The sequence below is a fragment of the Colius striatus genome, chromosome 17, assembly GCF_028858725.1.
Source record: "Colius striatus isolate bColStr4 chromosome 17, bColStr4.1.hap1, whole genome shotgun sequence".
Lineage (NCBI taxonomy): Eukaryota > Metazoa > Chordata > Aves > Coliiformes > Coliidae > Colius > Colius striatus.
Genome location: NC_084775.1, coordinates 2,748,575 through 2,774,835, shown reverse-complemented (window position 1 = coordinate 2,774,835; position 26,261 = coordinate 2,748,575). Strand labels below are relative to the sequence as shown.

Here is a 26,261-nt window from a genome sequence, read left to right as displayed (position 1 = left end):
CCTGCAGTGCCCAAGAGGTTAAAGCAATGAGCCAGGCCCTTGGGCTCCCACAGGGCTCGGTGAGCTCCACAGTGAGCAAGGTCAGGGGCACAGATGTGTGCTCCTCATCACAGACAAGCTGATGGGAACTGCTCTGCCCTCCAAATGCCAACTGCAAAGGGAGACTGCCAGCACCACAGCAGAGGTGCTTTGGAAATACCCTTCTTGCCCATGAAATGATTCCTCCTTTAATGATATTTGAAGGTGAGCTTGCTGCCTCTTTGATAACCCTCTGTCTGGCAGCCAGGTGCAATAAGCTGCTTCTCTCCAGTGCTTTAGTTGTCTTCTGCCTGTCCTGGGGCTGGTCCCAGAGCTGTGCTGGTACCTGGCTGCTCTCCTGACACTGAGACTCAACCAGGCAGCGTGTTTCTGGCCTGCTTTTAAATTCAGTGCTTTTAGGGGGTGGGAAAATGGGATGAGAGCCTTGCAGGTGTTGCAGCTCCCTTACTGCAGCAGAGCATGAGGGGTGTGGTGAGAGGAGGGATGAGTCCAACCCTGGCCCTGGCTGGGGGCTGATGGTTGGGAATGGAGGCAGAGGAGCCAGGTTAGCTCTGAGGCTGAGCATGGTGCCAGGGTGCCCCTGTGCTCCGAGGCAGCCTGTCCTCATCCCTGTCCTCATCCCTGCCCTCATCCTTGCCCATCCCTCTGGCCTTGCTGAGCTGGGGCCACCCCTCTCTCTGCAGGTGCCATCCACCTTGAGTTTCACTCCAGTGGGAACCACTATGTCTGGAGGAAAGTCACCTCCACCGTTCACAACATCATCGTGGGCAAGCTCTGGATCGACCAGGTCTGTGCCTGCAGGTCTGAGGTGATGGGTCCTGCTTGGCCTGGCCTGGCTGAGGGGAAGGGCAGGTCTGGAAGGGCACTGCCCTCCTGGGGTGTATGCCAGCCCTGCCTGGTGTCCCCACCATACTCCCACCACGAGGGGAAGGTGTGCTTCCCTGGCAGGGATGGGGGAGGCTTCTTGAGGCTCCTCATGGCTCTTGCCAAGACCAGCAGCCCCGTGGGGCAGGGCTCTGATGCTGGTGAGCCATGGGGCTGGCAGGGGGGGTGGCTGGCCCACTGGCTGCAGCCAGAAGGGATGCTGCAGCTGCTCTTGATTTGTACCTACAACACTGCAACTAATGCCTGATTTGTCTCCTTGCAAAGTCTCTCACTCCCTGTGGTTCTGTGTCTCTCATCTAGTCTGGTGAAATAGAGATTGTTAACCATAAGTCAAAAGATAAATGCCAGCTGAAATTTACCCCCTACAGCTACTTCTCCAGGGATGTCCCTCGAAAGGTAGGTGTCCAGCAAGCCCCCTGCTCCTTCTGGCAGCCTTGTGTGGGGTGAGACCTGGCTGTTCCCCCTAAGCAGGGCTCACGGGGTACTGCAGCCAGGATGAGCCCCAGCACGGGGCCAAGGAGCCACACTGGCACCTCTGAGGTGGGGCAGCAGGGAGGACTTGGGGAGGCCTCCAAGCAGAGCCCTTGCTCTGGCACTCAGTGTGCTGGAGCTGCAGCTCTGAGGCCTGGGGAGGACTGACTGTGCTGCAGACCCAGCTGCATGGTCAGAGTGGGCTCACGCTCACCCTGCGCCGCTGCAGCCGGTGTCTAAAACCACACAGTGCCAGGTCCTGCTGCTCTGGCTGGGGAACTCCAGGGGGGTTCTGTGCCCTTGCACCTCTCCCTGTGCTCTGGGCATTTCCAAAGGCCACCAGAGCCATCTCCTCCTGCCAGGTGACAGGGGTGGTGAGCGACGCTGATGGCAAAGCCCACTACGTCATGTCTGGCACATGGGATGAGAAGATGGAGTGTTCCAAGATAGTGCAGAGCAGCCATGGCAGCACCAGCACGGAGGGCAAGCAGAAAACTGTCTACCAGACGCTGTCTCCAAAGGTCCTGTGGAGGAAGTACCCCCTGCCGTGAGTGCCCTGCTCCCTCAGGGGTGCTGTGCTCGGGGGCTGCCCACGGGGACTCCCCCTCAGCCCCAAGGGCTGCAGGGGGCTCCAGGGCCCAACCCTGAGGACATGGGAGGGGGAGCAGGACTTGGGTGGCTGTGTGGCTTCTGGAGGGTGAGCACACAATGGGAGGGGTGAGCAGGTCCCTGCAGGTTTTGGGCAGCTGGGGGTACTGTGGTTAGGTGTTTCAGTCTGCTGGCCATGGCAGGGACATGGATTGGCCACTTTGCCTCATTGGTGGTCCCTGGCCAACTTGTCACATGGGTCACTTTAGCCCTCTGGAGGCCAGACCTCTCTTGACACTCAGCAGAGCTGCTCTCAGAATCACAGAACCACAGAATCCCAGCATGGTGGGGTGGGAAGGGCCCTGCAGAGCTCAGCCAGCCCAGCCCCTGCTACAGCAGGTTCCCCTGGCTCAGGGGCACAGGAACGTGTCCAGGTGGGGTTGGAAACCTCCTGAGAAGGAGCCTCCACACCCTCCCTGGGCAGCCTGGGCCAGGGCTCCCTCACCTCAGCACCAAAGGACTTTCTCCTCCTGTGCCAGGGGCACTGCCCGTGTGCCAGCCTGTGCCTGTTCCCCCTTGTCCTGGCACTGGCCCCCACACAACAAACACTGGCCCCATCCTCCTGACACCCACCCTTCAGGTATTGACCAGCACTGATGAGATCTCCCCTCAGTCTCCTCCAGGCTGAACAGCCCCAGGTCCCACAGCCTTTCCTCACAAGGAAGATGCTCCAGTCCCCTCAACATCTTGGTGTCCCTGCACTGGCCTCTCTGCAGCAGTTCCCTGTCCCTCTGCAGCTGGGGAGCCCAGAGCTGGACACAGGGCTCCAGATGAGGCCTCAGCAGGGCAGAGCAGAGGGGCAGCAGAACCTCCCTCACCCTGCTGCCCACACTCTCTTGCTGCCCCCAGGCTGCCATTGGCTCTTGCCCACAAAGCTGGTTGTGAGGGTTGAACTGGGTGCCCTGCAGACCAGTGCCCTGGCTGCTCCCCTGCTGTGGTCCCTGTTGGTGGCACCAGCAGCCAGTCCTGGGTCTGGAGACATCATGTTAGGAGAAACCATCCTCTGGTTGGTGGCAGCAGCTCTGCAGTGAAGCTGTTGGGTGCCTGTGCCATGCAGGCTTTCAGCGTCCCCACGCAGAGCCGGCAGAGGAGGGCTGTGGCGGGAGGCTGGGAGGAGAAGGACAGGGAGGCTCACAGGGCGGTGTGGCCGCAGGGAGAACGCCGAGAACATGTACTTCTTCTCTGAGCTGGCCCTGACGCTGAACGAGCCCGAGGAGCGCGTGGCCCCCACGGACAGCCGCCTGCGGCCCGACCAGCGGCTCATGGAGAGCGGCCGCTGGGACGAGGCCAACGTGGAGAAGCAGCGCGTGGAGGAGAAGCAGCGCGCCGTGCGCCGGCGGAGAGAGGCCGAGGCTGTGGAGGCCCTGGAGGAAGGTGAGAGGCCGTGGGACAGGCCTCAGGGACCCCCCTGTCACTGGGGTTGGGCAATGAGGGAATCACAGATGGTGGGGGTTGGGAGGGACCTTTAGAGATCATCCAGTGCACCCCCCTACAGAAGCAGCTCCCACCCAGATCAGGTAAAACAGGAACGTGGCCAGGTGGGTCTTGAAGAGCTCCAGAGCAGGAGCCTCCACACCCTCCCTGGGCAGCCTGGGCCAGGGCTCCCTCACTCCAACACTGACACAGTTTTTCCTTATGTTCCAATGGAACTGTTTGTGTTCCAGCTTCATCCCATCACCCCTTGTCCAGTCACTGGATACAACAGAAACAAGTGCTGCCCCAACCTCCTGACACCCAACAGTAATTTATGAGCTCCCCCTACAGTCTCCTTCAGACTGAACAGCCCCAGGTCCCACAGCCTTTCCTCACAAGGAAGATGCTCCAGTCCCCTCAGCATCTTGCTGGCCCTGCACTGGCCTCTCTCCAGCAGTTCCCTGTCCCTCTGCAGCTGGGGAGCCCAGAACTGGCCACAGGACTCCAGATGAGGCCTCATCAGGGCAGAGCAGAGGGGCAGCACAACCTCCCTGGCCCTGCTGCCCACACTCTCTTGCTGCCCCCAGGCTGCCATTGGCTCTTGCCCACGAGGGCACGTTGCTGCTCATGGGCAGTTTCTCATCACCCAGCACTGCCAGGTCTCTCTCCTGGAGCTGCTCCCCAGCAGGTCACCCCCAGCCTGTGCTGGTGCAGGGGGTTGTTCCTCCCCAGCTGCAGGACTCTGCCCTTGTCCTTGGTGAAGCTCAGGAGGTTCCCTCATGGGGGAAGGCTCCTCCAGCTGCTTGGGGCTCTGTGGGGAGTGTGGGGTGGGGAGAGCAGCCCTTAACCCCGTGTGTCTCCCCGGGCAGGGAAGGACTACGAGGGGTACATCCCGCTGTGGTTCGAGCGCAAGGTGGATGCCGTGACGGGGGAGCTGATGTGTGTCTACAAGGGCGGCTACTGGGAGGCCAAGGACAAGCAGGACTGGAGCATGTGCCCTGACATCTTCTGAGCCCCTCCACGTGCCAGACTGGCCGCCCCCACGGCTGCCTGGGCCCGGCAGGGGCCGCTGAGGACATGTGGGGCCGTTGCTGTGCAGACACAGCGTGAGCTCACACGGAGCATTGCAGAGCAAAATCGACACAGGGATCCCAAACCTATTTTTTTACTCACAGCTGAAGAGCATCCTTTAGGGTTTTGTTGTTTTTAAGGAAGGCTCTTTGAGCCACTCCGTGGGAGCGAGGACACGTGGACCTGGCTCATTTGGAGCCCAGCACATTTACTGCTGTCAGGAGCTGCTGCCTCTATCTTCCAGTGCCTCGGCTCTGATGGGCTGAGACGTCACTTCCAAAGATGCCCGTGGTGTGGGGGTGCTGTGCATTTGTCTGAGCTCTTCACTTTATTTTGTGGGGGGGTTTTTTCCCCTGTTTTTGTGTGTGGATTTGATGGATTTTTGTTTCTCTCTTGTTAAAAACCCAAACAATGTGCTCCTGGGGCAGGTTCCTTCAGAGCTGTCCATCAGCAGCCCTGCACCCTGCTCACACAGCCGCCTCCCAGCACCATGGCACTTGATCCCGGTGGCTCTCACCATGCCCAGTCATCCCAGTAACACCAGTTAGGAGATTTCAGCTGGTGACTTGATTTGTTTGGGTGGGGTTTTTTTTTCCACTTCCTTTAATTCTGTTTTGAAGCAATGTTTGAGCAGATTCCCCACAGCTTAATCAAAGGCTTAGGACTGTCTGGAACATGATGCTTTGTCAAAGTGATTGGAGTGAGGTATGGTTTGGTTTTCCTGCAGTTACACCCGAGGGGGAAGCGGCCTCACTGAGGTCAGGAACGCCTGGCAGACACAGAGGGAAGGGATTTACAGGGCACAGATGCTCTGGGGTCCATGCACTGGCTCCCTCCCACTCTGGATCACTGCAGCCCAGGGTCTGGCACGAGCCTGGACCTCAGTGCCAGGTCTGCAGGCAGCATCTCCTCATCTGGCAGCAGTGGGAGAGGAGGGAGGAGGTGCCACGTGCCACTGGGATGGAGGCTGGGATGCAGCCTGGCCCCTGGCTCTCCCATCCCTCTGTCTTCCCCATGAAGTTGGTGGCAGTCCCCTGGCACGGGGAGTGTCACAGGCTGAGCCAGGAGGTCACCTGCAGCCCAGTGTCCAGCTCTCTTCCTCCTTCTTTATGGTCTCTCCAGCAGCAGTTTCAGCTCATCACTGAGCAGCCTGAGGATGGGCTCACCCCTCCTGTGTGCCATCGCCTCCCCACGGCCCTGGCTCCAGCGGGACGAGCCGAGTGAGCCACAGCCACACAGGCAGCTGCTGCCACGAGGAAGATGATGGAGGAGGGAGGCAGGACCCCCAAGATGAGATTCTCTGGGCCACAGAGTATCAGGGAGACTGGACACCTGCATTTGCCCCGTGAGATGTCAGCTGTGATGTCACCTCCCCCGGGGCTGCGTCCCGCCACGCTGTCACCTCCACACTGGCACGTAATTAGCAATAACGACCTTGGAGGCGATGGGGACTGGAGCAGCCAGGCTGCACGTGGGACACTGGGGCTGGCAGGTTCCTCAGCCATCACTCTCCTCCTGGTCAGCCTCTGTCCAGCACCCCCACACCCTTTCTTTCCACCAACCCCCTTCCCCCGTGTGCGGTGGCCACGGGCCGTGTGGGCGGTGAGCGGCTCCTGGGGTGGCAACAGCCACGGACATCAGTGTACACTTCCATCTTATTTATTTGCTTCTAATTTATACACATATATAAATATATATAAAATATATATATAAAGAGTATTTTGCTTAAATTTCTGTGGTACACAGTAGATGAGAAATGATGAAGACAGAGGCTCTGTCGGAGTTTTCGTAGCACGAGTACGGCTCCCCTGGGCTCGTGGGGACGATGGGGACACGCTGCTTCCCAAAAGGGAGAAGCAACATGTTGCTCCAAAGCTGTTACAGAGACCTTCCCTTCCAGAAACAATGTGTTTGGGGGTTGAGGAACAGCCTTGGGCTCCAAGCCACCTCCCGCCTCTCTGGGTGCCACGGCAGCCAGTCTGGCGTGTTTGCTCCTTCCAGGCCTTTCCCAGAGGTTTGCCCCTGGATCCCTGAAGCCACTGCAGCTCTCCAGTGATCCAAAGAGCCGTGGGAGCTGCTGCACGGAGCCTGGGAGAGCTGCTGTGGGGTGTCTGAGCCCTGGGGAGAGTGGAGGGTGCTCCACACTACACCTTGGTTTGTGGCAGCAACCAAAGTTCCCCAGGGGGGGAATTTATTCCACTCGAGGCCTCAGGTGGTTTTGTGAGATGGGCTAGAAATGGAGCTCTTCCAAATGCCTTATTTTCCTCGTTCTCTTTGTCAATGCAAACGTTTCTGGAGAAGCTGGTGTGGGGAGAACAGCTCGAGCTGTTCCTGCAGCCCAGGAGAGCAGCGAGACAAGTGTTGCTCAGAAAGTGCTGTCACCGTGCGTCCTGCTGGGCTCTGCGACCCCGAGAAGTCCTCTCTGATGTCCCTCCCCACTGTTGTGTCTGCCTGGAAATCACCATCACAGCCTCTGCACAGCTGAGCAGAGCTTGGGGCGAGGAGCACCCCCAAAACCAGAAATCCCCTGGGGTTTAGGCTCCATCTTCCAGAGATCATCTAGCAGCAGCACTTAGAGCACCATCTCCTGCTCTTTCTGTTTCTTCCCCCCCCCAAAAGGTTTTAATGTCATTCCACTGTAAATGCTGTTGAATGTATTTGTTTTTTGAAACAATTCTGTTGTGAGTGAACCCTCTTCTCCTACACAGTAATAAAACTTGGATTTGGGAGTTTTAAAAGTCAAAGTGCTGTGATGGTCACTCGCTCCCCAGGGCTGCACGTGGGGGTCCTGGAGCAGCCCCGAGCTGGGGAGGCTCTGGGCAGGTGGTGGATGGCAGGGCACGTGGCCAGGGAAGGGACCACGGGAGGTAAGCCAGAGGTGATGATGATTCAGGGAAGGTGGCCCAGGTAGAAGGAGGGGCCAGGGGAGGAGGTTGCCCAGAGAAGGTTGTTCGAAGGAGGAGGTGAGCCAGAGGACAGAGTGGTCCAGGGAAGTGGTTGTTCAGGGAAGGAGAAGGATCAGGGGGAGAGGTTGAGCAGAGGAAGAGATGGTCCAGGGAAGGTGGCTCAAGGGGGAGGAAGCCAAGAGAGGAGATGGCCCAGGGGAGGTTGTTGAAGGCAGGAAATGTCCAAGGGGTGCTGCTCAGGGAAGCAGGAACATGAGAGTGGCCCAGGGGTAAGGTACCAATGGAAGGAGGTTCTCCAGGAGAGACAGCTTAGAGGAGGGGGACCAGGGAAGGGGATGCCCAGGGATGGAGGAAGACCAGGGTAGATGATGCAGAGAAGATACCTGAGTGGGGTTTGGCCAAGGGAGGAGGTCTGGGGAAAGCTGCCTGGGCAGGGAGTCTCTCTGGGGATGATGGGAGGGAGTTGGCTCCAGGGATGCTGGAGGTGACCCAGGAGAGGAAGCCCAGGGGAGCTGGATGTAGGGCTGTGGAGGTACGTGGGGTAGGCCTGGGGCAAGCTGGCACTGTTTGACTGTGGTGGCATTGCCAGGCTATGGGTGGACACAGCGCTGCCTGTCCTGTCCTGCTGCCCTGTCCTGCCCAGCTCAGTTGTGCCAGGTGAGTGTGGGTTGGGGCTGGGGGCTGTGCTGGCTGCCTGCACGGGCGGGGGGTCAGGGACGAACCTTCCTGCATGCTCTGGCAGCTCCACAAGCAAACCTCTGCCTGTGAATGTGCCCATCACCGCTGCCCCATGGCCTCAGCACAGCCCTGGCAGGTGGGTGAGCAAAGTGATGTTCTCAGCATGTTCACTCTGAAGCCTGATGAGCTCACAAGGGGGAGCTGGAGCACGCTGAGCTCACCTTGCCTTGTGTGGCACGGCAGGCATGGAGCTGAAGGAGGTGTCTTCAAAGGCTGAGACAACAGTGAGGCTCATGCTGGTGCCCAGTGCTGGCAGAGGGGTGCCCAGCTCTCGCCCAGTGCTGGCAGAGGGGTGCCCAGCTCTCCCCCAGCCCTGAACCGGCACCCCTCTGCCCCCGGGCTACTGGGGACAAGCTCGTTCCAGCTGCTCTGTAGTGGAGCAGTTTGTGAGCTCAAGTTCACAAGAAGCTCAGGGTGCCTTGTTCCTCCTCTCTGCAGAGCCAGCCATGGGGCAGCAGCTGTGGGGCTTTGCAGGATCCCATCGGGCTCATTGTGCCGTGGGGCTGAGATGCAGGGTGCTGCAGGACCAGCCAGGGGTGACACAGCTCCAGCACACACTGCTCTGGCCCCATCCACCCAGCTGATGCAGGGGCTGAGCAGGGGATGATGCAGGGGCTGAACTGGGGATGATGCAGGGGCTGAACTGGGCTGATGCAGGGGATGAGCAGGGGATGATGCAGGGGCTGAACTGGGGATGATGCAGGGGCTGAACTGGGCTGATGCAGGGGATGAGCAGGGGATGATGCAGGGGCTGAACTGGGCTGATGCAGGGGCTGAACTGGGGATGATACAGGGGCTTAACTGGGGATGATGCAGGGGCTGAACTGGGGATGATGCAGGGGCTGAGCAGGGGATGATGCAGGGGCTGAACTGGGCTGATGCAGGGGATGATGTAGGGGCTGAGCTGGGCTGATGCAGGGGCTGAGCAGGGGATGATGCAGGGGCTGAACTGGGCTGATGCAGGGGCTGAACTAGGCTGATGCAGGGGCTGAGCAGGGGATGATGCAGGGGCTGAACTGGGCTGATGCAGGGGCTGAATTAGGCTGATGCAGGGGCTGAGCAGGGGATGATGCAGGGGCTGAACTGGGCTGATGCAGGGGCTAAGCAGGGGCTCAGCAGGGGCTGAATTGGGCTGATGCAGGGGCTGAACTGGGTGATGCAGGAGCTGAGCAGGGGATGATGCAGGGGCTGAACTGGGCTGATGCAGGGGCTGAGCAGGGGATGATGCAGGGGCTGAACTGGGCTGATGCAGGGGCTCAGCAGGGGCTGAATTGGGCTGATGCAGGGGCTGAACTGGGCTGAGCAGGGGGAAAAAAAGTGTTTATAAAGGATCTGGAAAGCTCTGGTGAAGCCACATGTAATTGGTAGTGCTATAGAAAATGTCCTCTGTAAGAAAATATACCTGACAATGTCTGTTTCACAGCTTTTTATGCCCCTGTAACAAGGGATGATCTCTGGAGGACTGAGGAGAGCTCAGTCAAGGGTTAAACACCACGGGGCTGTGTGATCAGAGCCAGGGATTCCAGCCCTATTGGGCTCTTCACCACGTGGCCTTGGCTGACTTTTTCAACAACCTATTTTCAGTTAAAAGTTTGTAAAGCTGCCCCAGGTTGCTGTAGCAAACCTCTAGGCATGAAAGCCCTCTGTTTAAAACCCCTGGGTGAAAGCCCTGTGCTCCTGTTACGATTGGAAACCAGCTGTACCTTCTCCACACAGGAGGGCTTGTCATGTCAGCTGCTGGTTCAGCTCAGGTGATGGTTCAGTTTGGACAATGGCTCTGTTCAGGTGATGGTTCAGCTCAGCTGATGGTTCAGCTCAGGTGATGGTTCAGTTTGGACAATGGCTCTGTTCAGATGATGGTTCAGCTCAGGTGATGGTTCAGTTTGGACAATGGCTCTGTTCAGGTGATGGTTCAGCTCAGATGATGGTTCAGCTCAGCTGATGGTTCAGCTCAGGCTAACCATCCTGCTGCAACAAGTGCCAGCAGCACACTTCATCTTTTGGGCTTTTCTCTGCTTCAAAACCTGTCCAGGACTGAATGGCTCATACTATTACAGCCCTTGAACATGCAGCACCAACCCCAGAGCTACATTTCCATGTGCAGAACCTTCTGCTCAAGTATATTTCTCCTGCTGACTGGGCTTCAGGTCTTTCTTCATCCTTCTTCATCTGCTCTGGGCAGTCTTCCTCCATTCCTCAGCTTTTAGGTGGTTAATGAGGAGATTTCAGAAGTGAAAATGTCACAACACTAAAGACCAATAAGAAATGAAACTGGGGTTGCTCACTGGATGACAGGGGTTGCTTCCTGGGGCTGGATGATAGCAGTTTGTATTGAGTCTGACTCAGTTTCCCACAGCAGCCCTTTCTATTGGTAGCCAGGAAGGTGTTGACAGCCCACCAGTGTTTTGGCTGCTGCTCACCCAGTACCTAGGCTTGTCTCCAACATTTCTCCCCCCACCTTCACCAGCAGGCTGGGGGTGAGCAGGACCCTGGGAGGAGCCATGGCCAGGGGAGCTGACCCAAACTGTGCCTTTGGTGGGCACAGCTCGGAGCAGGACATCTTGGCGTGAGACGGCCGAGCCTGAAACACAGCCCCAAGCAGCGGTGTCACGACGGAGAAGAAGATCCTACCCCGGGCCGGCACCGCCCCGATCCCGGGGCAGCCGCAGCGGCAGAGCCACGGCCTTGCCCACCCTGCCCGCCCCTCGCCCTGTGCCCAGCAGCCCCCTCAGCGCCCGCTCTGCGCACACAGGGCGCACACAAGCCCCATCCACAGCCCGCGCAGGGCCCGGCTCTGGCTGCCGCGGCCACGGGGCTCCTTCCTCCTGCCGGCGCGGCGCAGCTCAGCCCGGCCCGGCCATCCAGCCTGGCGGCCGTGCCCGCCGCTGCCACAGCTCTCCCGGCCGAGGTGGCCCCACGCCGGCCCCGCCACGGGAGCCGGACAGCCGCGGGCACCCACCCGCCCTTGTCCCGAGCGCAGCGAGGCGGCAGCGGCGGATGCCAGCGCTGGCCCAGGGCAGCCCTTTTGTGGCGGCTGGGCGAGCGCGGGGAGGAGCTGCCACGCTGGGGCACGCGGCTGCTGGCGGCCGAGCCCCTTCCTCCTCCCTGCGGGGCACGCGGCTGTTTTGCTGACGCCGCTTCCTCGCCGGCCCCGACCCGCTCCCTCGGCCCCGCCAACGGCCCTGCTGGGGCGCTGCCAGCTGCCAGCTCCCGGCCCAGATGAGCCCCGCTGCCTGTTCAGCATCTCGCTGCCTCAGAGCGCACGCAGCCTGACACGGGCTGCCTGCCAGCGCCCTGCCTCACGTTCCTCTTGCCTCATCCCGTGGGCTCATATCGACACGGGGCTGAGCTTACGGCGGGGAAGATGAAAGACGCTGATCTCGGGCCCCGCCTGCTCAGCACGATGGATGCATCACTCGCCAGCCCAGCTAGACAGCCTGCACTGGCCTCCTGGCCATGACCCTCTGCAAGTCTGGGGCACAAAGTCCCTCGTGCCCTTCCCTGCAGTATGTGGTGCTGGGCAGAGGCTGCCTTCAGGGTGCTGGGCAGCTGGAGCTCTGTCTGAAGGCACAAGCTCAAGCAGCCCTGTCTGGGTTGGCCCTTTGGGCACTGGGCGCAGGCTCATCCTCCCTGCAGAGCCTGGCGCTGCAGGCACAGGGCAGAGTTGTCTTCCCAGGGCACAGCCCGAACACTCAGCAAGGATGGGGAACAGCATGGCCCTCAGCTCCTGGGCACTGCCCCCAGCCTAGAGCTGCTGCTGCCCTTTAGCTGAGACAGCAGCAGCACAGGCTGGGCAGGGGGAGAAGCTGGTGTGGCCAGGGGATGCTGCCTCAGGGAGGGGCGGGAGACAAACAGCCCTGGACTGTCCTGCCTGGCAGGAGGGAGGGAGTGCCGGCTCCGCAGATTGGCCCAGGCCAGGCTGAGCAATGCTGGGGCTGCTATAAGAGCTCTGCCTGTGCCAGGCTCTGCCAAGCCCTGCTCTGGTGCCTTCTCCTCTGGGAACAGGGTAAGACTGCGAGCGCTTCTCCTGCTGTTGCCCATTTCCAGCCCGGGCCCCTCTGCCTCGGGTGCTCCCCTCTGCTGCTCTCTCTCAGTCTCTGTCCTCTTGCAGAGCCCGTGCCAGCCCGTGCCAAGATGTCCTGCTCCGAGCTGTGCCCACCAAAGGCCAGCGTGGCCGTGCCCCAGCCCATCGCTGAGAGCTGCAACGAGCTGTGCGCCCGGCAGTGCCCCGACTCCACGGCCTTCATCCAGCCGCCCCCCGTCGTCGTCACCTTCCCCGGCCCCATCCTCAGCTCCTTCCCGCAGCAAGCCGTGGTGGGCTCCTCCGGAGCACCCGCCTTTGGGGGCTCCCTGGGGCTGGGGGGCCTCTACGGCGCCGGGGCCACGCTGGGCTCGGGGGGCCTCTGCACCTTTGGCAGAGCCTACGCTGCTCCCGCCTGCAGCCCTTGCGCCGTGCCCCGCTACAGCAAGAAGCTCTGGGACACCTGCGGGCCCTGCTAGACCCGGACCAAGGACCCTCACACACCTCGGCCTCTCCCCTGCTCTCCCTCCTCCTCTCCTGCCCCTCTCCCCATGGCCACTCCTCTCCTCCTGCCCCGCTGTGCCCCTCCACCAGCATCCCACCGGGCACTGGCCTGGCTCTGCAACGGCTGCCACGGGGCAGAAGCCTGAGGGAAGCCCTCTCCTGAGAGCTGTGGGGACAAAGGGAATGTCTCTGCCTTCCCTGTCTTTCTGCACTGGATCTTTTCGTGTACTGCAATAAAGCCAACTGCAGCCAACTCTTGCCTCTCTGTGCCTTGTCTTTGAGAATGTTGGAATGAGAGGATCTTTTTGTCTGGTGCCATTCACCCCTTGGGTGTCTGTTAGCTGATTGGAAGGCATTTAGGAGAGATTTTCTTAAAGATCAACTTATAGCATACTGTGATCACGTGTGGCTGTTGTATGATTTGGAGAGTGGGGAAAAGTGGCCCTTAAACGGGACATTGAATTATAATATCACCTTGCAGTTAACGGTATTTTGTAAAGGGAAAGGAAACGGGATGAGGTCCCATATGTAGATCTTTTGTCTCTGAGAGAAACCAGATTGGCAAAAGGAATTGGAATTGGCTGAACAGGCATGTAAGCAAATGCCATGGAAAGTAAAGAGTGCGGAGGCTCAGGGGAATTGTTCAGCCTGTACATCTACCAAAACCTGGTTTAAACATTTGGCTACGAAACAAAAGGAAGAGGAGCGTGATAACATGGGTCTAGAATTGGACACAGCCCCATCTGCCCCCACAGCTCCCATTCCAGTATAACCCCTCTTCCGTCATCATCTGATTTTAGACCCGATTCAGAGGCTGACGGTCCAGCGGGGCGATCGGCATCAGAGCCTGGAAATTTGGGTCCTTGCCCGGACTGTAGTGGATTGAGACAAGAGGAGGAATCAGATTCAGATTGGTCTACAGCCATATCTAGGAGAAGGAGACAGCGTGCTCATTTGATAACTCATCTACGATCACGGCATGAGAGACGATCAGTAGCCCCCTTAAGACAGGGAGCTGGACAACAAGGAGCGGCGGATGTGACAGGAGCCTTCTCTCCCTCAGATTTAACACTATGGAAAGAATCGGCCGCTCTCTATAGAGAGGATCCTGGTAAAGTGGGAAGAATAATGGGAATGAGAATTAGAGCTCAAAATCCTGATTGGGATGATTACGGCTGATTCTGGATACTCTTATGGATTCCAGTGAAAAACAAACGGTTAGGAGAAGTGCTGGAGTGCGGGCAGAAGAAGATGTCCGTACTCAGACAGTAGATGGAGCCACAGACCAGACTTTCCCTACGGGGATCCGCCAAAGGGACGATCATAGGCAGAGACTGAAGAGGTAGCAAGAGTGGCTTTTCTATGGGGTCCAAAATGCCATGCCTAAAACTCTAAACTGGTCTACATTGTATGATACCAGGCAGGAAAGGAAAGAGTCCCCAAGAGCATTTTTGGAAAGACTGAAGGAAGCGGTTCGTAAATACACGGATTTGCAGCCTGAAGCTGAGCAAACCAAAGCGCAATTAGCCTTGATATCGTTGTTACCATCGCAGGAGGATATCAGAAAGAAACTCCAAAAACGAGGAGGAACAGATCCAGGAAATTTGGACAAATTAGTGGAAGGAGCCTGGAAAGTCTATAACAAGCGAGATCAAATGAATGAGGAAAGCAAACGAAGACAATTCCTTGCAGTGGAGAACAGGGCTCCTGGATTTTCAAAGCAAAGACAAGAGCGGGGACAAAGCCCTATGAGAGGAGGGATAAGAGGAAGAGGACAAATTGGCAGAACTCCCCTTGGAACTAATCAATGTGCCTTTTGCAGGGAACAGGGACACTGGAAAAACGAATGCTCTAAACTAGTTGGTCAACAAGCTACAGCTAAATCGATGGTCTTGGGAGAATATATGGAGTGATGGGGACCACGGGCGAAGCCAGCCGAGCCTCTGGTTACAACTAAGATGGGAGAAAAAGAGGTCACATTTTTGGTGGGTACAGGCACAACATTTCGGTATTAAACGGTCAAAAGGGAAAAGGTACAACTGACATGGACACGACTACCCCAAGGACTTAAAAAGAGCCGGAAAATCTTGAGGGATCAGTCAGCAAAGAAGCTACAAATGTGGAAGAAGGAAGAAACAGTGACCCCAGAACCAGAAGCCCTGATCCTGCAGCATGTGGATGACATTTGAAGAGCCACCGAAGCAAAGTCAGCCTGTGCTCAGGTAACCGCTGAACTTTTAAACTCTTTTGGGTCTCAATGAACATAAAGTGTCCAAGAAGAAAGCTCAGAGAGCAGCCAAACTGGAATAGTTTTGGGCTTTGAAATGTCAAAAGTGGAAAGAAAGCAAAATGAAAGCACCTGTGCCGTGTTCCTGCGAGCCGGGGCCCGGGGAGCCGCCTCTGGGGAGTGTGCAGTGTGAGGACAGTGGTTGGCCTGGAGGATCTTAAAGAGCTTTTTCCAGGCAAAAAGATCCTCTCATTCCATCATTCTCAAAGACAAGGCACAGAGAGGCAAGAGTTGGCTGCAGTTGGCTTTATTGCAGGACAGGAAAAGATCCAGTGCAGAAAGACAGGGAAGGCAGAGACATTCCCTTTGTCCCCACAGCTCTCAGGAGAGGGCTTCCCTCAGGCTTCTGCCCCGTGGCAGCCGTTGCAGAGCCAGGCCAGTGCCCGGTGGGATGCTGGTGGAGGGGCAGAGCGGGGCAGGAGGAGAGGAGTGGCCATGGGGAGAGGGGCAGGAGAGGAGGAGGGAGAGCAGGCGAGAGGCCGAGGTGTGTGAGGGTCCTTGGGCTGGGTCTAGCAGGGCCCGCAGGTGTCCCAGAGCTTCTTGCTGTAGCGGGGCACGGCGCAAGGGCTGCAGGCGGGAGCAGCGTAGGCTGTGCCAAAGGTGCAGAGGCCCCCCGAGCCCAGCGTGGCCCCGGCGCCGTAGAGGCCCCCCAGCCCCAGGGAGCCCCCAAAGGCGGGTGCTCCGGAGGAGCCCACCACGGCTTGCTGCGGGAAGGAGCTGAGGATGGGGCCGGGGAAGGTGACGACGACGGGGGGCGGCTGGATGAAGGCCGTGGAGTCGGGGCACTGCCGGGCGCACAGCTCGTTGCAGCTCTCAGCGATGGGCTGGGGCACGGCCACGCTGGCCTTTGGAGGGCACAGCTCGGAGCAAGACATCTTGGCACAGGCTGGCACGGGCTCTGCAAGAGGACAGAGACTGAGAGCAGCAGAGGGGAGCCCCTGAGGCAGAGGGGCCCGGGCTGGAAATGGGCAGCAGCAGGAGAAGCGCTCGCAGCCTTACCCTGTTCCCAGAGGAGAAGGTACCAGAGCAGGGCTTGGCAGAGCCTGGCACAGGCAGAGCTCTTATAGCAGCCCCAGCATTGCTCAGCCTGGCCTGGGCCAATCTGCAGAGCCGGCACTCCCTCCCTCCTGCCAGGCAGGACAGTCCAGGGCTGTTTGTCTCCTGCCCCTCCCTGAGGCAGCATCCCCTGGCCACACCAGCTTCTCCCCCTGCCCAGCCTGTGCTGCTGCTGTCTCAGCTAAAGGGCAGCAGCAGCTCTAGGCTGGGGGCAGTGCCCAGGAGTTGAGGGCCATGCTGTTCCCCGTGCTTGCTGAGTGTTTGGGCTGTACCCTGTGCCTGCAGCGCCAGGCTGTGCAGGAGGATGAGCCTGCGCCCAGTGCCCAAAGGGCCAACCCAGACAGGGCTGCTTGAGCTTGTGCCTTCAGACAGAGCTCCAGCTGCCCAGCACCCTGAAGGCAGCCTCTGCCCAGCACCACATACTGCAGGGAAGGGCACGAGGGGCTTTGTGCCCCAGACCTGCAGAGGGTCATGGCCAGGAGGCCAGTGCAGGCTGTCTAGCTGGGCTGGCGAGTGATGCATCCATCGTGCTGAGCAGGCGGGGCCCGAGATCAGCGTCTTTCATCTTCCCCGCCGTAAGCTCAGCCCCGTGTCGATATGAGCCCACGGGATGAGGCAAGAGGAATGTGAGGCAGGGCGCTGGCAGGCAGCCCGTGTCAGGCTGCGTGCGCTCTGAGGCAGCGAGATGCTGAACAGGCAGCGGGGCTCATCTGGGCCGGGAGCTGGCAGCTGGCAGTGCCCCAGCAGGGCCGTTGGCGGGGCCGAGGGAGCGGGTCGGGGCCGGCGAGGAAGCGGCGTCAGCAAAACAGCCGCGTGCCCCGCAGGGAGGAGGAAGGGGCTCGGCCGCCAGCAGCCGCGTGCCCCAGCGTGGCAGCTCCTCCCCGCGCTCGCCCAGCCGCCACAAAAGGGCTGCCCTGGGCCAGCGCTGGCATCCGCCGCTGCCGCCTCGCTGCGCTCGGGACAAGGGCGGGTGGGTGCCCGCGGCTGTCCGGCTCCCGTGGCGGGGCCGGCGAGGGGCCACCTTGGCCGGGAGAGCTCTGGCAGCGGCGGGCACGGCCGCCAGGCACGTTCTCAGCATCAAATGCCCTCTCTGCCTTCTGATATGCAGGTAGTTGGTGTTTAGGAATCCACTTGAGAAGCTACAGCAAAGAGTCATAGTTAAGTTTTCTCACGAGACTTTAGGGCTATTACATGTCACATTTTACAAATCTGTGGTAAAAGAGCCCACGAGAGCAGCACTTCTATAACCAGCCACAAGCAGAAAAACATCAGACATTGATTTGGAAAATGGCAGGACTGCAAAGGAGTTGGTGAAAGAGGCCACGGGACACGTTCCTCGCATGGGGCCGATTTAGTGGAGCATTTGGGGGAGGTCGGTTTGGTTTTGCAGAATTTTGCCATAGACCAGAAATGTTCCCATTTTATTGTCCTTCAAAAAAAGGGTGGGAGGTACTTCTGAAAACATCTAGTCTCCTTGGGGTATTTTTTTGTTAGACCCTGCTTAGGCTGCTAGTGTAAATAAAACTCCCCTGAGGAAGGGATCACCGCATTGAGCTCGCAGAGAGCTCTGGTGCTTCTGTGCTGTGGTTCAGTGGCCCCCTTAAGGCAGGGAGCTGGACAACAAGGACCGGCGGATGTGACAGGAGCCTTCTCTCCCTCAGATTTAACACTGTGGAAAGAATCGGCCGCTCTCTATAGAGAGGATCCTGGTAAAGTGGGAAGAATAATGGGACCTGGAATAAAAACTCAAAGTCCTGAGTGGGATGAAATACGGCTGATTCTGGATACTCTTATGGATTCCAGTGAAAAACAAACGGTTAGGAGGAGTGCTGGAATGCGGGCAGAAGAAGATGTCCGTACTCGGACAGTAGATAGAGCCACAGAACAGACTTTCCCTACGGGGCACCTCCCCCCCACCCCCCACTCCCGCCCCTCCCAAAGGGACGATCATAGGCAGAGATTGAAGAAGTACCAAGAGTGGCTTTTCTGTGGGGTCCAAAATGCCATGCCTAAAACTCTAAACTGGTCTACATTGTATGATACCAGGCAGGAAAGGAAAGAGTCCCCAAGAGCATTTTTGGAAAGACTGAAGGAAGCGGTTCGTAAATACACGGATTTGCAGCCTGAAGCTGAGCAAACCAAAGCGCAATTAGCCTTGATATCGTTGTTACCATCGCAGGAGGATATCAGAAAGAAACTCCAAAAACGAGGAGGAACAGATCCAGGAAATTTGGACAAATTAGTGGAAGGAGCCTGGAAAGTTTATAACAAGCGAGATCAAAGGAATGAGGAAAGCAAACGAAGACAATTCCTTGCAGTGGTGAACAGGGCTCCTGGATTTTCAAAGCAAAGACAAGAGCGGGGACAAAGCCCTATGAGAGGAGGGATAAGAGGAAGAGGACAAATTGGCAGAACCCCCCTTGGAACTAATCAATGTGCCTTTTTCAGGGAACAGGGACACTGGAAAAACGAATGCCCTAAAGTAGCTGGTCAACAAGCTACAGCTAAATCGATGGTCTTGGGAGAATATATGGAGTGATGGGGACCACGGGCGAACCCAGCCGAGCCTCTAGTTACAACTAAGATGGGAGAAAAAGAGGTCACATTTTTGGTGGGTACAGGCACAACATTTTCGGTATTAAACGGTCAAAAGGGAAAAGGTACAACTGACATGGACACGACTACCCCAAGGACTTAAAAAGAGCCGGAAAATCTTGAGGGATCAGTCAGCAAAGAAGCTACAAATGTGGAAGAAGGAAGAAACAGTGACCCCAGAACCAGAAGCCCTGATCCTGCAGCATGTGGATGACATTTGAAGAGCCACCGAAGCAAAGCAGCCTGTGCTCAGGTAACCGCTGAACTTTGAAACTTTTTGGGTCTCAATGAACATGAAGCGTCCAAGAAGAAAGCTCAGAGAGCAGCCAAACTGTAATAGATTTGGGCTTTGAAATGTCAAAAGCGGAAAGAAAGCAAAATGAAAGCATCTGTGCCGTGTTCCTGCGAGCCGGGGCCCGGGGAGCCGCCTCCGGGGGCTCTCCCCACCCCACATCCCCCGTTCACGCAGCCTTGCCCTCCCCGTGTCGGCAGGCTGCGGGACCGAGTGTTCCAGCTCTGAGCTCTGTGCTGCCGCAGCCTCTGGAACGCCGGGCTGCCGGCGCGGCTGCTCCCGGCGCTGCCGGCGCTGTCCTCACGCTGCCCTGGGCTGCGGGAGGCGGCCGCCCGGGGGCTGCTCCCTCCCGAGGGCTCCTTAAGCAGCGCGGAGCATCGTTCCCGCGGGCTGGGGCTGCGGCTGCGGCTGGGGCTGGGGGAGTGTCCTCCACAGGACCCTCAGGCTGGAGGCGAGTCCCTTGCCCGAGCCCGCCTTCCGCCCGCTGCTGCAGAGCGACAAGCCGTCAGTCGGGAGCCGGCGCCGGGCTGAGCCGCGCTCGTCCTTCTGGCCCTGGGCTCGGCCGAGCGCCCCACGGGACGCCCCGGGCGGAGAGTCCCCTTCCCCGGCTGCGGGCTGCTCTCGCTCGTCCTCGCCTTCCACCGCCTCTCGGACCTCGAAAGCGGCTGCGTGGCGGAGGTGGGCAGGGGAGGGGGCGAGGGGCTCAGCCCCCCGGCGATCAGCCTGACCGCGTGGCCCTGCAGGACTCGCGCTTCAAGTGCAGCCTGCTCCCCCTGTCCCGTGCCAGCAACGAGCACGGTGGGGAACGGGTGTCCGGCTCGGGGGTCCCAGACTCCGTCTGGGGACCCGCTTGGACTCTGTCCAGGCTCCGACTGCAGCCGAGCCACGGCACCCGTGTAGTAGATACAAAACTATTGCAGTCAATAACCTAACACCACGATAACCAGCTAAGTACTTGTTAAACACTTGCTAATGTTTAATCAATTAGCGAAGCTCTTGCAAGTAGTTTAAGTCCCCTAACGATTAAGTAAGGACTTGTTTCATTCGCAAAAGGCTCTAACTGCGAAAGTCGTGCAAAGTTCTGTGCTGGCCTCAAGAGGGAGGGGAAAGCACAGACCGTGCCCGGGGGAATATCTGTAGCTGGCCGTACTAGGAAAGGGGCCTGGAGAGGCCCATATACCTGTCAGGTAAATTAATCAAGTTCCTCTCTCATCTCGTATATACCTGTGTCATGGTTTAGCAAGGAGCAGCTTTCGCTTGGAAACAGGGGGAGCGGGTTGCAGTGAAGACCCGGTAAAGAGTTTGTGGACTCTCCCCGGGCTCCTGTGTTCACACCCAGCTCCGGCCCGGCTGGGCCAATCTGGCGCCTCTGCCAGCACTATTTAGAGACGGGAATTTGAAATGCGAGGCAGGAGGTGTAAGAGTGATACAAGATGGAGACGACCATGTGGACCCCACAGTCAGAGAAAGAGGCAGGAAGGAAGAGCACCAGACCAGAGACCCCTCTGCAAGCCGTGGCGAGAATGCAGCTGTAGCCCTGCAAGCCGTGCGGGGCCACGGCAGGACTGAGAGCCACCAGCAGCTCCGCGTGAGTGCACCCGGACGGGCGAGACACTGTGTGAGGAGGGGCCATGGCACAGGCCGTGCTGGAGCCTGCGGGCCCAGAGCAGCCCCACACGAGAGGCAGAGAGGAGCTGCAGCCTTTGGGATAAATGCACGTCGGAGCAGCCCGTGCAGAGCTGTGTGTGTGTGAGGGACCCCACGGACGTGCAGGGACGACGGGTGCGGAGCCCACCTGCCCTGAGGGGGGACAAACGGCAGAAGCCATCAGGAATAGACCGACTGAAACCCCCACTCCCTGCCCCCTTGGCCGTTCAGGGAAGGAGGAGGTAAAAAGCCCGGCATCAGGGCTCTGAGCCCAGAAAGAAGGGAGAAGGTGTTCTTAAAGGGCCGGTCGGCGTCTTCATCGTTGCACCACTGTGTGCTGTTTTATTTTGGGGTTTTATGGTTATACTTTAGTTGGTGTTGCATTAAATTATCTTCTGTTTTCTTCCCCAAGCCGAGTAGCCTGCTCTGTTTTGTCCTGGACCTTAAGCGGCAATTAAGCTCTCCCTGCCCTTTAGCAATCTTCAGGACTTTAGTCCTTGAGGCCAATCGCGGTCTTTTGTTCCTTGCTGGACCTAAACCACGACAGCCAAGTGAAGAGATTAATATCTTTTCCTTAGCCTAAGGAGGCATTTAACCAATCACTATGATATGGAGACATTTTACAGTAGTTAGGAACCAACCAGGGGAAAGGGCAAATTCAAAGATGGACATTCCACGCGTGCTTTGGATGGCAAGTGTAGCTCTTACTGTTTGACACGTATCAGAACCTTGACAAGTGGACCTAAGGCCGCAGCACAATTGGAGGAGATATGGTCCGTGTCCCCCAGGGCTGCAAAACAAAGAAGTGCCTGCTTCTCGGCATCCCCGTGGAGAGAAGTTGTTTGGCGACTGCGGCCCCGTCAGCGGCCGCTGCTGGAGGAGCCCGGGCAGCAGCACGGCAGCATCATCGTGCCGGGAAGGCGGGCGCTGCTGAGCCTCAAGCCGAGGCGTGAGGGAGGGGGGCCGTCTGCTCAGCGATCACTGAATCTCTCTCAGCTGCGCCCTGGCTTCTTGAGTCTGGGCTCAGCAGACCAGCTGCTCAGCTGGAGGTGTTCGGCCTAGAGAGGAGGCACAGGAGAGACATCATCAGTCTCTAGAGCTACCTGAAAGGAGGTTGTGGGCAGCTGCAGCTCGGTCTCTTCTCCAAAGTCACAAGTGAGAGCAAAGGAGGAAACTGCCTGAGGTTGCAGAAAGGCAGGGTTTAGACTGGAGCTGAGGAAGACATTTTTCCCTGAGAGGGTTGTTGGACACTGTCCCAGGCTGCCCAGGGAGGTGAGAGAGTCCCAGCCCTGGAGATATTGCAAAGCCATGCAGCTGAGGTGCTGAGGGAGCTGGTGCACTGGTGGCTGTGCAGTGTGAGGACAGTGGTTGGCCTGGAGGATCTTAAAGAGCTTTTTCCAGGCAAAAAGATCCTCTCATTCCATGATTCTCAAAGACAAGGCAGAGAAGCAAGAGATAGCTGCAGCTGTTTTTATTGCAGTACAGGAAATGATCCACTGGAGAGAGACAGGGAAGGCAGAGACATTGCCTTTGTCCCCACAGCTCTCAGGAGAGGGCTTCCCTCAGGCTTCTGCCCCGTGGCAGCCGTTGCAGAGCCAGGCCAGTGCCCGGTGGGATGCTGGTGGAGGGGCAGAGCGGGGCAGGAGGAGAGGAGTGGCCATGGGGAGAGGGGCAGGAGAGGAGGAGGGAGAGCAGGCGAGAGGCCGAGGTGTGTGAGGGTCCTTGGGCTGGGTCTAGCAGGGCCCACAGGTGTCCCAGAGCTTCTTGCTGTAGCGGGGCACGGCGCAAGGGCTGCAGGCGGGAGCAGCGTAGGCTCTGCCAAAGGTGCAGAGGCCCCCCGAGCCCAGCGTGGCCCCAGCGCCGTAGAGGCCCCCCAGCCCCAGGGAGCCCCCAAAGGCGGGTGCTCCGGAGGAGCCCACCACGGCTTGCTGCGGGAAGGAGCTGAGGATGGGGCCGGGGAAGGTGACGACGACGGGGGGCGGCTGGATGAAGGCCGTGGAGTCGGGGCACTGCCGGGCGCACAGCTCGTTGCAGCTCTCAGCGATGGGCTGGGGCACGGCCACGCTGGCCTTTGGTGGGCACAGCTCGGAGCAGGACATCTTGGCACGGGCTGGCACGGGCTCTGCAAGAGGACAGAGACTGAGAGAGAGCAGCAGAGGGGAGCCCCTGAGGCAGAGGGGCCCGGGCTGGAAATGGGCAGCAGCAGGAGAAGCGCTCGCAGCCTTACCCTGTTCCTAGACGAGAAGGCACCAGAGCAGGGCTTGGCAGAGCCTGGCACAGGCAGAGCTCTTATAGCAGCCCCAGCATTGCTCAGCCTGTCCTGGGCCAATCTGCAGAGCCGGCACTCCCTCCCTCCTGCCAGGCAGGACAGTCCAGGGCTGTTTGTCTCCTGCCCCTCCCTGAGGCACCATCCCCTGGCCACACCAGCTTCTCCCCCTGCCCAGCCTGTGCTGCTGCTGTCTCAGCTAAAGGGCAGCAGCAGCTCTAGGCTGGGGGCAGTGCCCAGGAGCTGAGGGCCATGCTGTTCCCCATCCTTGCTGAGTGTTTGGGATGTTAGAAATGTGCCTTTTAGCTAGGGAGAAGCCACTTGTTTATGTATTTTAAAATCCTGGGACTAAGCTTTCTATAGAACAAAATGAGTGGCCGTTCTCCCTCACAAGTTGTTGGGAAAACAAAGCTGTGGACACTCTTCTCCCCCAAGATACCTGCTGTGAACTCTACAAATCTGCAGGTGTGGAAGCTGAAGGAAACCTACCCCTGTCACAAGCCTGGTTCAGCTCTGCCTGTCTTGGGTTTTGGTGGAGTCTTGAGGGAAAATGTTGGAAAACTCTGGTAGAGTTTTGAGGTAAAAGTGAGGTTTTGTGGAGTCTTGAGGGAAAAAATGGAGTTCTGAGGGCAAAAGTGGGTGTTTGGTGGAGGCTTGAGGGCAAAAGTAGAGTTCTGAGGGCAAAAGTGAGCACTTGGTTGAGGTTTGAGACGGTGACTGGCCAGGACTGTGCCCTAAAGAGAAAGCCCAGGCGGTCCGTCGTTGTCTGGGAAATACAGGTGCCAAAGGTAAGCGGTTGCTGGCCTGCTCGTGCCTCCTGCGCTGCCCTCCACAACCCGTTCTGGGGAGCTGCCATGCCTCTGTCCTTAGAGAGCTGCCTCTGGGCTGAGAGAGGGAGAGAGATGTGTTTTTAGGACTGTGTTCAGAGCTGCTTCCCTGCTTTGTGGATGTAAATGCCCCGTGGCTGCCCTGCACAGCATTGCTGGGGCCGTTGTGCTCCTCAGCAGAGCCGAGGGCTGGCAGCCGGTCCCGTGAGACGGCAGCTCCCGGCAGCATCAGCGTCTGCCTGGAGTGGTGGGTGCTGTGAGCCCAGCCCCAGGTGTAACAGCCCTCCTCATGGACCAGTGCAACAGGCTCAGGAAGGAGCCTTTCTTCAGGCAGCTCCCTTGTTGTTGTACAGGGTTATCCACAGGGACTGGAGCCCAACCCTTCTGCTCTGGGATCTGCTCCCTGGCAGGAAGTGGTGGCACGTGCCCGTGGGACAGGAGCTGTGACAGGGCTTGCCCAGACACCTCTTCATCACCCTGCACAGCTGCCCAGGGACTCTGTAGCCTGATGTGCGTGGCAGCCTGGCAGTCTCTGCTGTGAATTTGCCTGCTGCCTTTGTGGTCTCAGGAGCTGCCACTTAGTCTGTCCCATTGGAACGAAACAAAGTGCTGTTTAAAGAACCCAGCCCGGCAGGGGTGGGAGGCTGGGCGAGGATGGGACTTGGCTTGATTGTAGGGAGACAGAAAGCGTTGCCAAGCCTGGTTTTCCCCCATCGTGTCTTAGATTTCTAAGAGAGATGCAGATGGAGCTATCCCGATGAGCTCTGGGAACTGGGAAAGTGGGTGAAACAAGCCAGAGAGAAGAGTGTTGCTTGGTGACCGCTTCTCTCCCTGACACTTGCTTTCTTTTTCCTTCCCTCAAGGCAATAGTTACACGTTTCATTGGCAAACAAGGACAGTTTATTAAATCCTTGAGGAGAGAGTCTGGGGCCAAAGTTTGTGTGTGGGCGCTGCCTCATCTCCGTGACTCCGAAGTCTGTCACATCGAAGGTAAGAGGAACGAACGGCTCTTGGCTCAGGGCCTGCTGTGCAGCCTGGGGGCCTTCACTGGACGGGCAAGGCATTGGAATGGATTCAGTGGCTCTGCCGGGCCTGTGCTGTCACCAAAGGGTTCTGCTCAGTGCCGTTCCAGCGGCGCAGGAGGCTTCTGGCAGCTGGATTGCTTCCTGTCGCTTCCCCAGTGCTGCAAAGTCGCAGCTACTGAGCTGAGGGAGCGGGAGGCCGCGCCGAGCCCAGGGCTGCTTGACGGGGGAAAATCCGTTTGTGAGAGCAGCAGTGGGGAAGGGGAAGGGGAAGGGGAAGGGGAAGGGGAAGGGGAAGGGGAAGGGGAAGGGGAAGGGGAAGGGGAAGGGGAAGGGGAAGGGAAGGAGCAGACACGTTGAGACTGCCTGGGACCCTGTTACCAGGAGCTTCTGCCTGCCTTCGTTACCTCACTCTGCCACGGAATTGCTGTTATGTACCGTGTTTTTTGCCTTGGGATACCCAAGACGTGGTCTTTCTGCTCTCGGGAGGTTGACTCCACAAGACAGACAGAAGGCACCATGAGTAAAACTTTGCGAGAAGAAATTTGGGTTGAAGTTGGAGGTAAACCATTTCTTGTCTCTTGACATGGCTTCCTCTTGGCCTTCAAATCTCGAATTGTCTCTGAATTTGTGTCTTTTTAAAAGTGAGGGAGGAAGGAGTCAAAACCTGGGTCAGGAAATGAAAAGAGCTTCTAACTTTGACAGCCTGTGAACAAGAGAGATGTGAAGGACAACGGGAGGGAGGGCTCCAGCCCCAGGGCAGTGCCGTCAGATCCCGCATGGAGCTGAAGGGCAGCAGTGAGACAGGGATGCTCTCTGGGAGCTGCTGCTCAGGACAGCCCATTGCATTCATTCCCTCACCATCTTGCTGCAGGGAGAAACCTTCCTGCAGCGTGCTGTGCTGTGTGTGCTCTGGCAAGAGGGAGAGCTGAGAAAGGGAGGGACAGACATCCCAGGCTTTCCAGGACAGCTATGTGCTGCACTGCTCTGCTCTGCTCTGTCTGAGACTGAGATTTCTCTCCCAAGTAGGTACAAATCTAAAGCTCTGTGGAAGCTTTTGTCCTGAGATGGAATTTGCAAGAGGAGCAAATCCTGCTGCCTTTGGATTCCCTCCTGGGGCTTGGAAAGAAGGGTGACTCCTTCCTTCGTGATGAGGTTTCCTCAGTCACTGCTAACTTTCTCTCTGTTGTGCCTCTGCAGAGCTGTCTCAGCCAGAGCAGAGCCATGCCAGTCGTTAGAGCTCGTGCAGACCCGGGATTCCTCAGCATGAAGCTGATGCTGGCCATCTTCTGTGTGACATCACTAACCCGGAGACCGCTTTGTTGTCCTATTGCCATGGCAACAAGAGGTGCCAACCGCTGTCCCCAGGAGCAGTCAGTCACTTCGAGGCAGAGTGACCTCAGGGACAGTGGGATCAAACCTCACCTGCCTTGTGTGACGTTCATCTTCTCTGGGCCATCTTCTTTCCGGTGAGTTCAACAAGAGAAGTGGAACTTCATCCATGTTCTGGTGACTGTCAGGAACTTCTGTGCTTGAATTGCTTCTGGAATTTAGGTCCAGAATGAGTTGCAGT

General features: G+C 58.2%; 4 protein-coding genes and 1 long non-coding RNA gene across 8 annotated transcripts in view; 3 read left to right on the top strand and 2 right to left on the bottom strand.

The window, feature by feature from the left end:
* OSBP2 (oxysterol binding protein 2) overlaps window positions 1-7,260 on the top strand; it is a 129,593-nt gene extending 122,333 nt beyond the window's left edge. For all 4 annotated transcript variants that reach the window (XM_062009936.1, XM_062009935.1, XM_062009937.1 and 1 more), the window contains 5 exons: window positions 723-826; window positions 1,225-1,320; window positions 1,758-1,942; window positions 3,197-3,417; window positions 4,326-7,260. In XM_062009936.1, coding sequence (XP_061865920.1) covers window positions 723-826; window positions 1,225-1,320; window positions 1,758-1,942; window positions 3,197-3,417; window positions 4,326-4,468 — 749 coding nt within the window. In that variant the 3' untranslated portion in view covers window positions 4,469-7,260. The remainder of the gene's footprint in view (window positions 1-722; window positions 827-1,224; window positions 1,321-1,757; window positions 1,943-3,196; window positions 3,418-4,325) is intronic.
* Window positions 7,261-12,237: 4,977 nt separating this feature from the next.
* LOC133627086 (scale keratin-like) lies at window positions 12,238-12,671 on the top strand. The gene has a single exon (XM_062010221.1). It carries the CDS (start codon window positions 12,306-12,308, stop codon window positions 12,669-12,671), a length of 366 nt encoding a protein of 121 aa, XP_061866205.1. The 5' UTR covers window positions 12,238-12,305.
* Window positions 12,672-15,325: 2,654 nt separating this feature from the next.
* On the bottom strand, window positions 15,326-15,858 carry LOC133627084 (scale keratin-like). The gene has a single exon (XM_062010217.1). The coding sequence runs from the start codon at window positions 15,856-15,858 to the stop codon at window positions 15,493-15,495; it is 366 nt and encodes a 121-aa protein (XP_061866201.1). The 3' UTR covers window positions 15,326-15,492.
* Window positions 15,859-22,306: 6,448 nt separating this feature from the next.
* Window positions 22,307-22,823, bottom strand: LOC133627076 (scale keratin-like). Its single transcript, XM_062010189.1, has 2 exons — window positions 22,801-22,823; window positions 22,307-22,695 (listed from the first exon to the last, which is right to left on the bottom strand). Exon 2 carries the CDS (start codon window positions 22,670-22,672, stop codon window positions 22,307-22,309), a length of 366 nt encoding a protein of 121 aa, XP_061866173.1. The 5' UTR covers window positions 22,673-22,695; window positions 22,801-22,823.
* Window positions 22,824-23,563: 740 nt separating this feature from the next.
* Window positions 23,564-26,033, top strand: LOC133627133 (uncharacterized). The gene is made up of 3 exons (XR_009819951.1): window positions 23,564-23,627; window positions 24,530-24,656; window positions 25,889-26,033. It is a non-coding gene; the product is annotated as an uncharacterized LOC133627133 (long non-coding RNA).
* Window positions 26,034-26,261: the final 228 nt, after the last annotated feature.

What these genes read in the sequence shown, in the direction of transcription:
- LOC133627086 (XM_062010221.1), top strand. Translation starts at nt 12,306, where the DNA reads ATGTCCTGCTCCGAGCTGTGCCCACCAAAGGCCAGCGTGGCCGTGCCC.
- LOC133627084 (XM_062010217.1), bottom strand. Translation starts at nt 15,858, where the DNA reads ATGTCTTGCTCCGAGCTGTGCCCTCCAAAGGCCAGCGTGGCCGTGCCC.
- LOC133627076 (XM_062010189.1), bottom strand. Translation starts at nt 22,672, where the DNA reads ATGTCCTGCTCCGAGCTGTGCCCACCAAAGGCCAGCGTGGCCGTGCCC.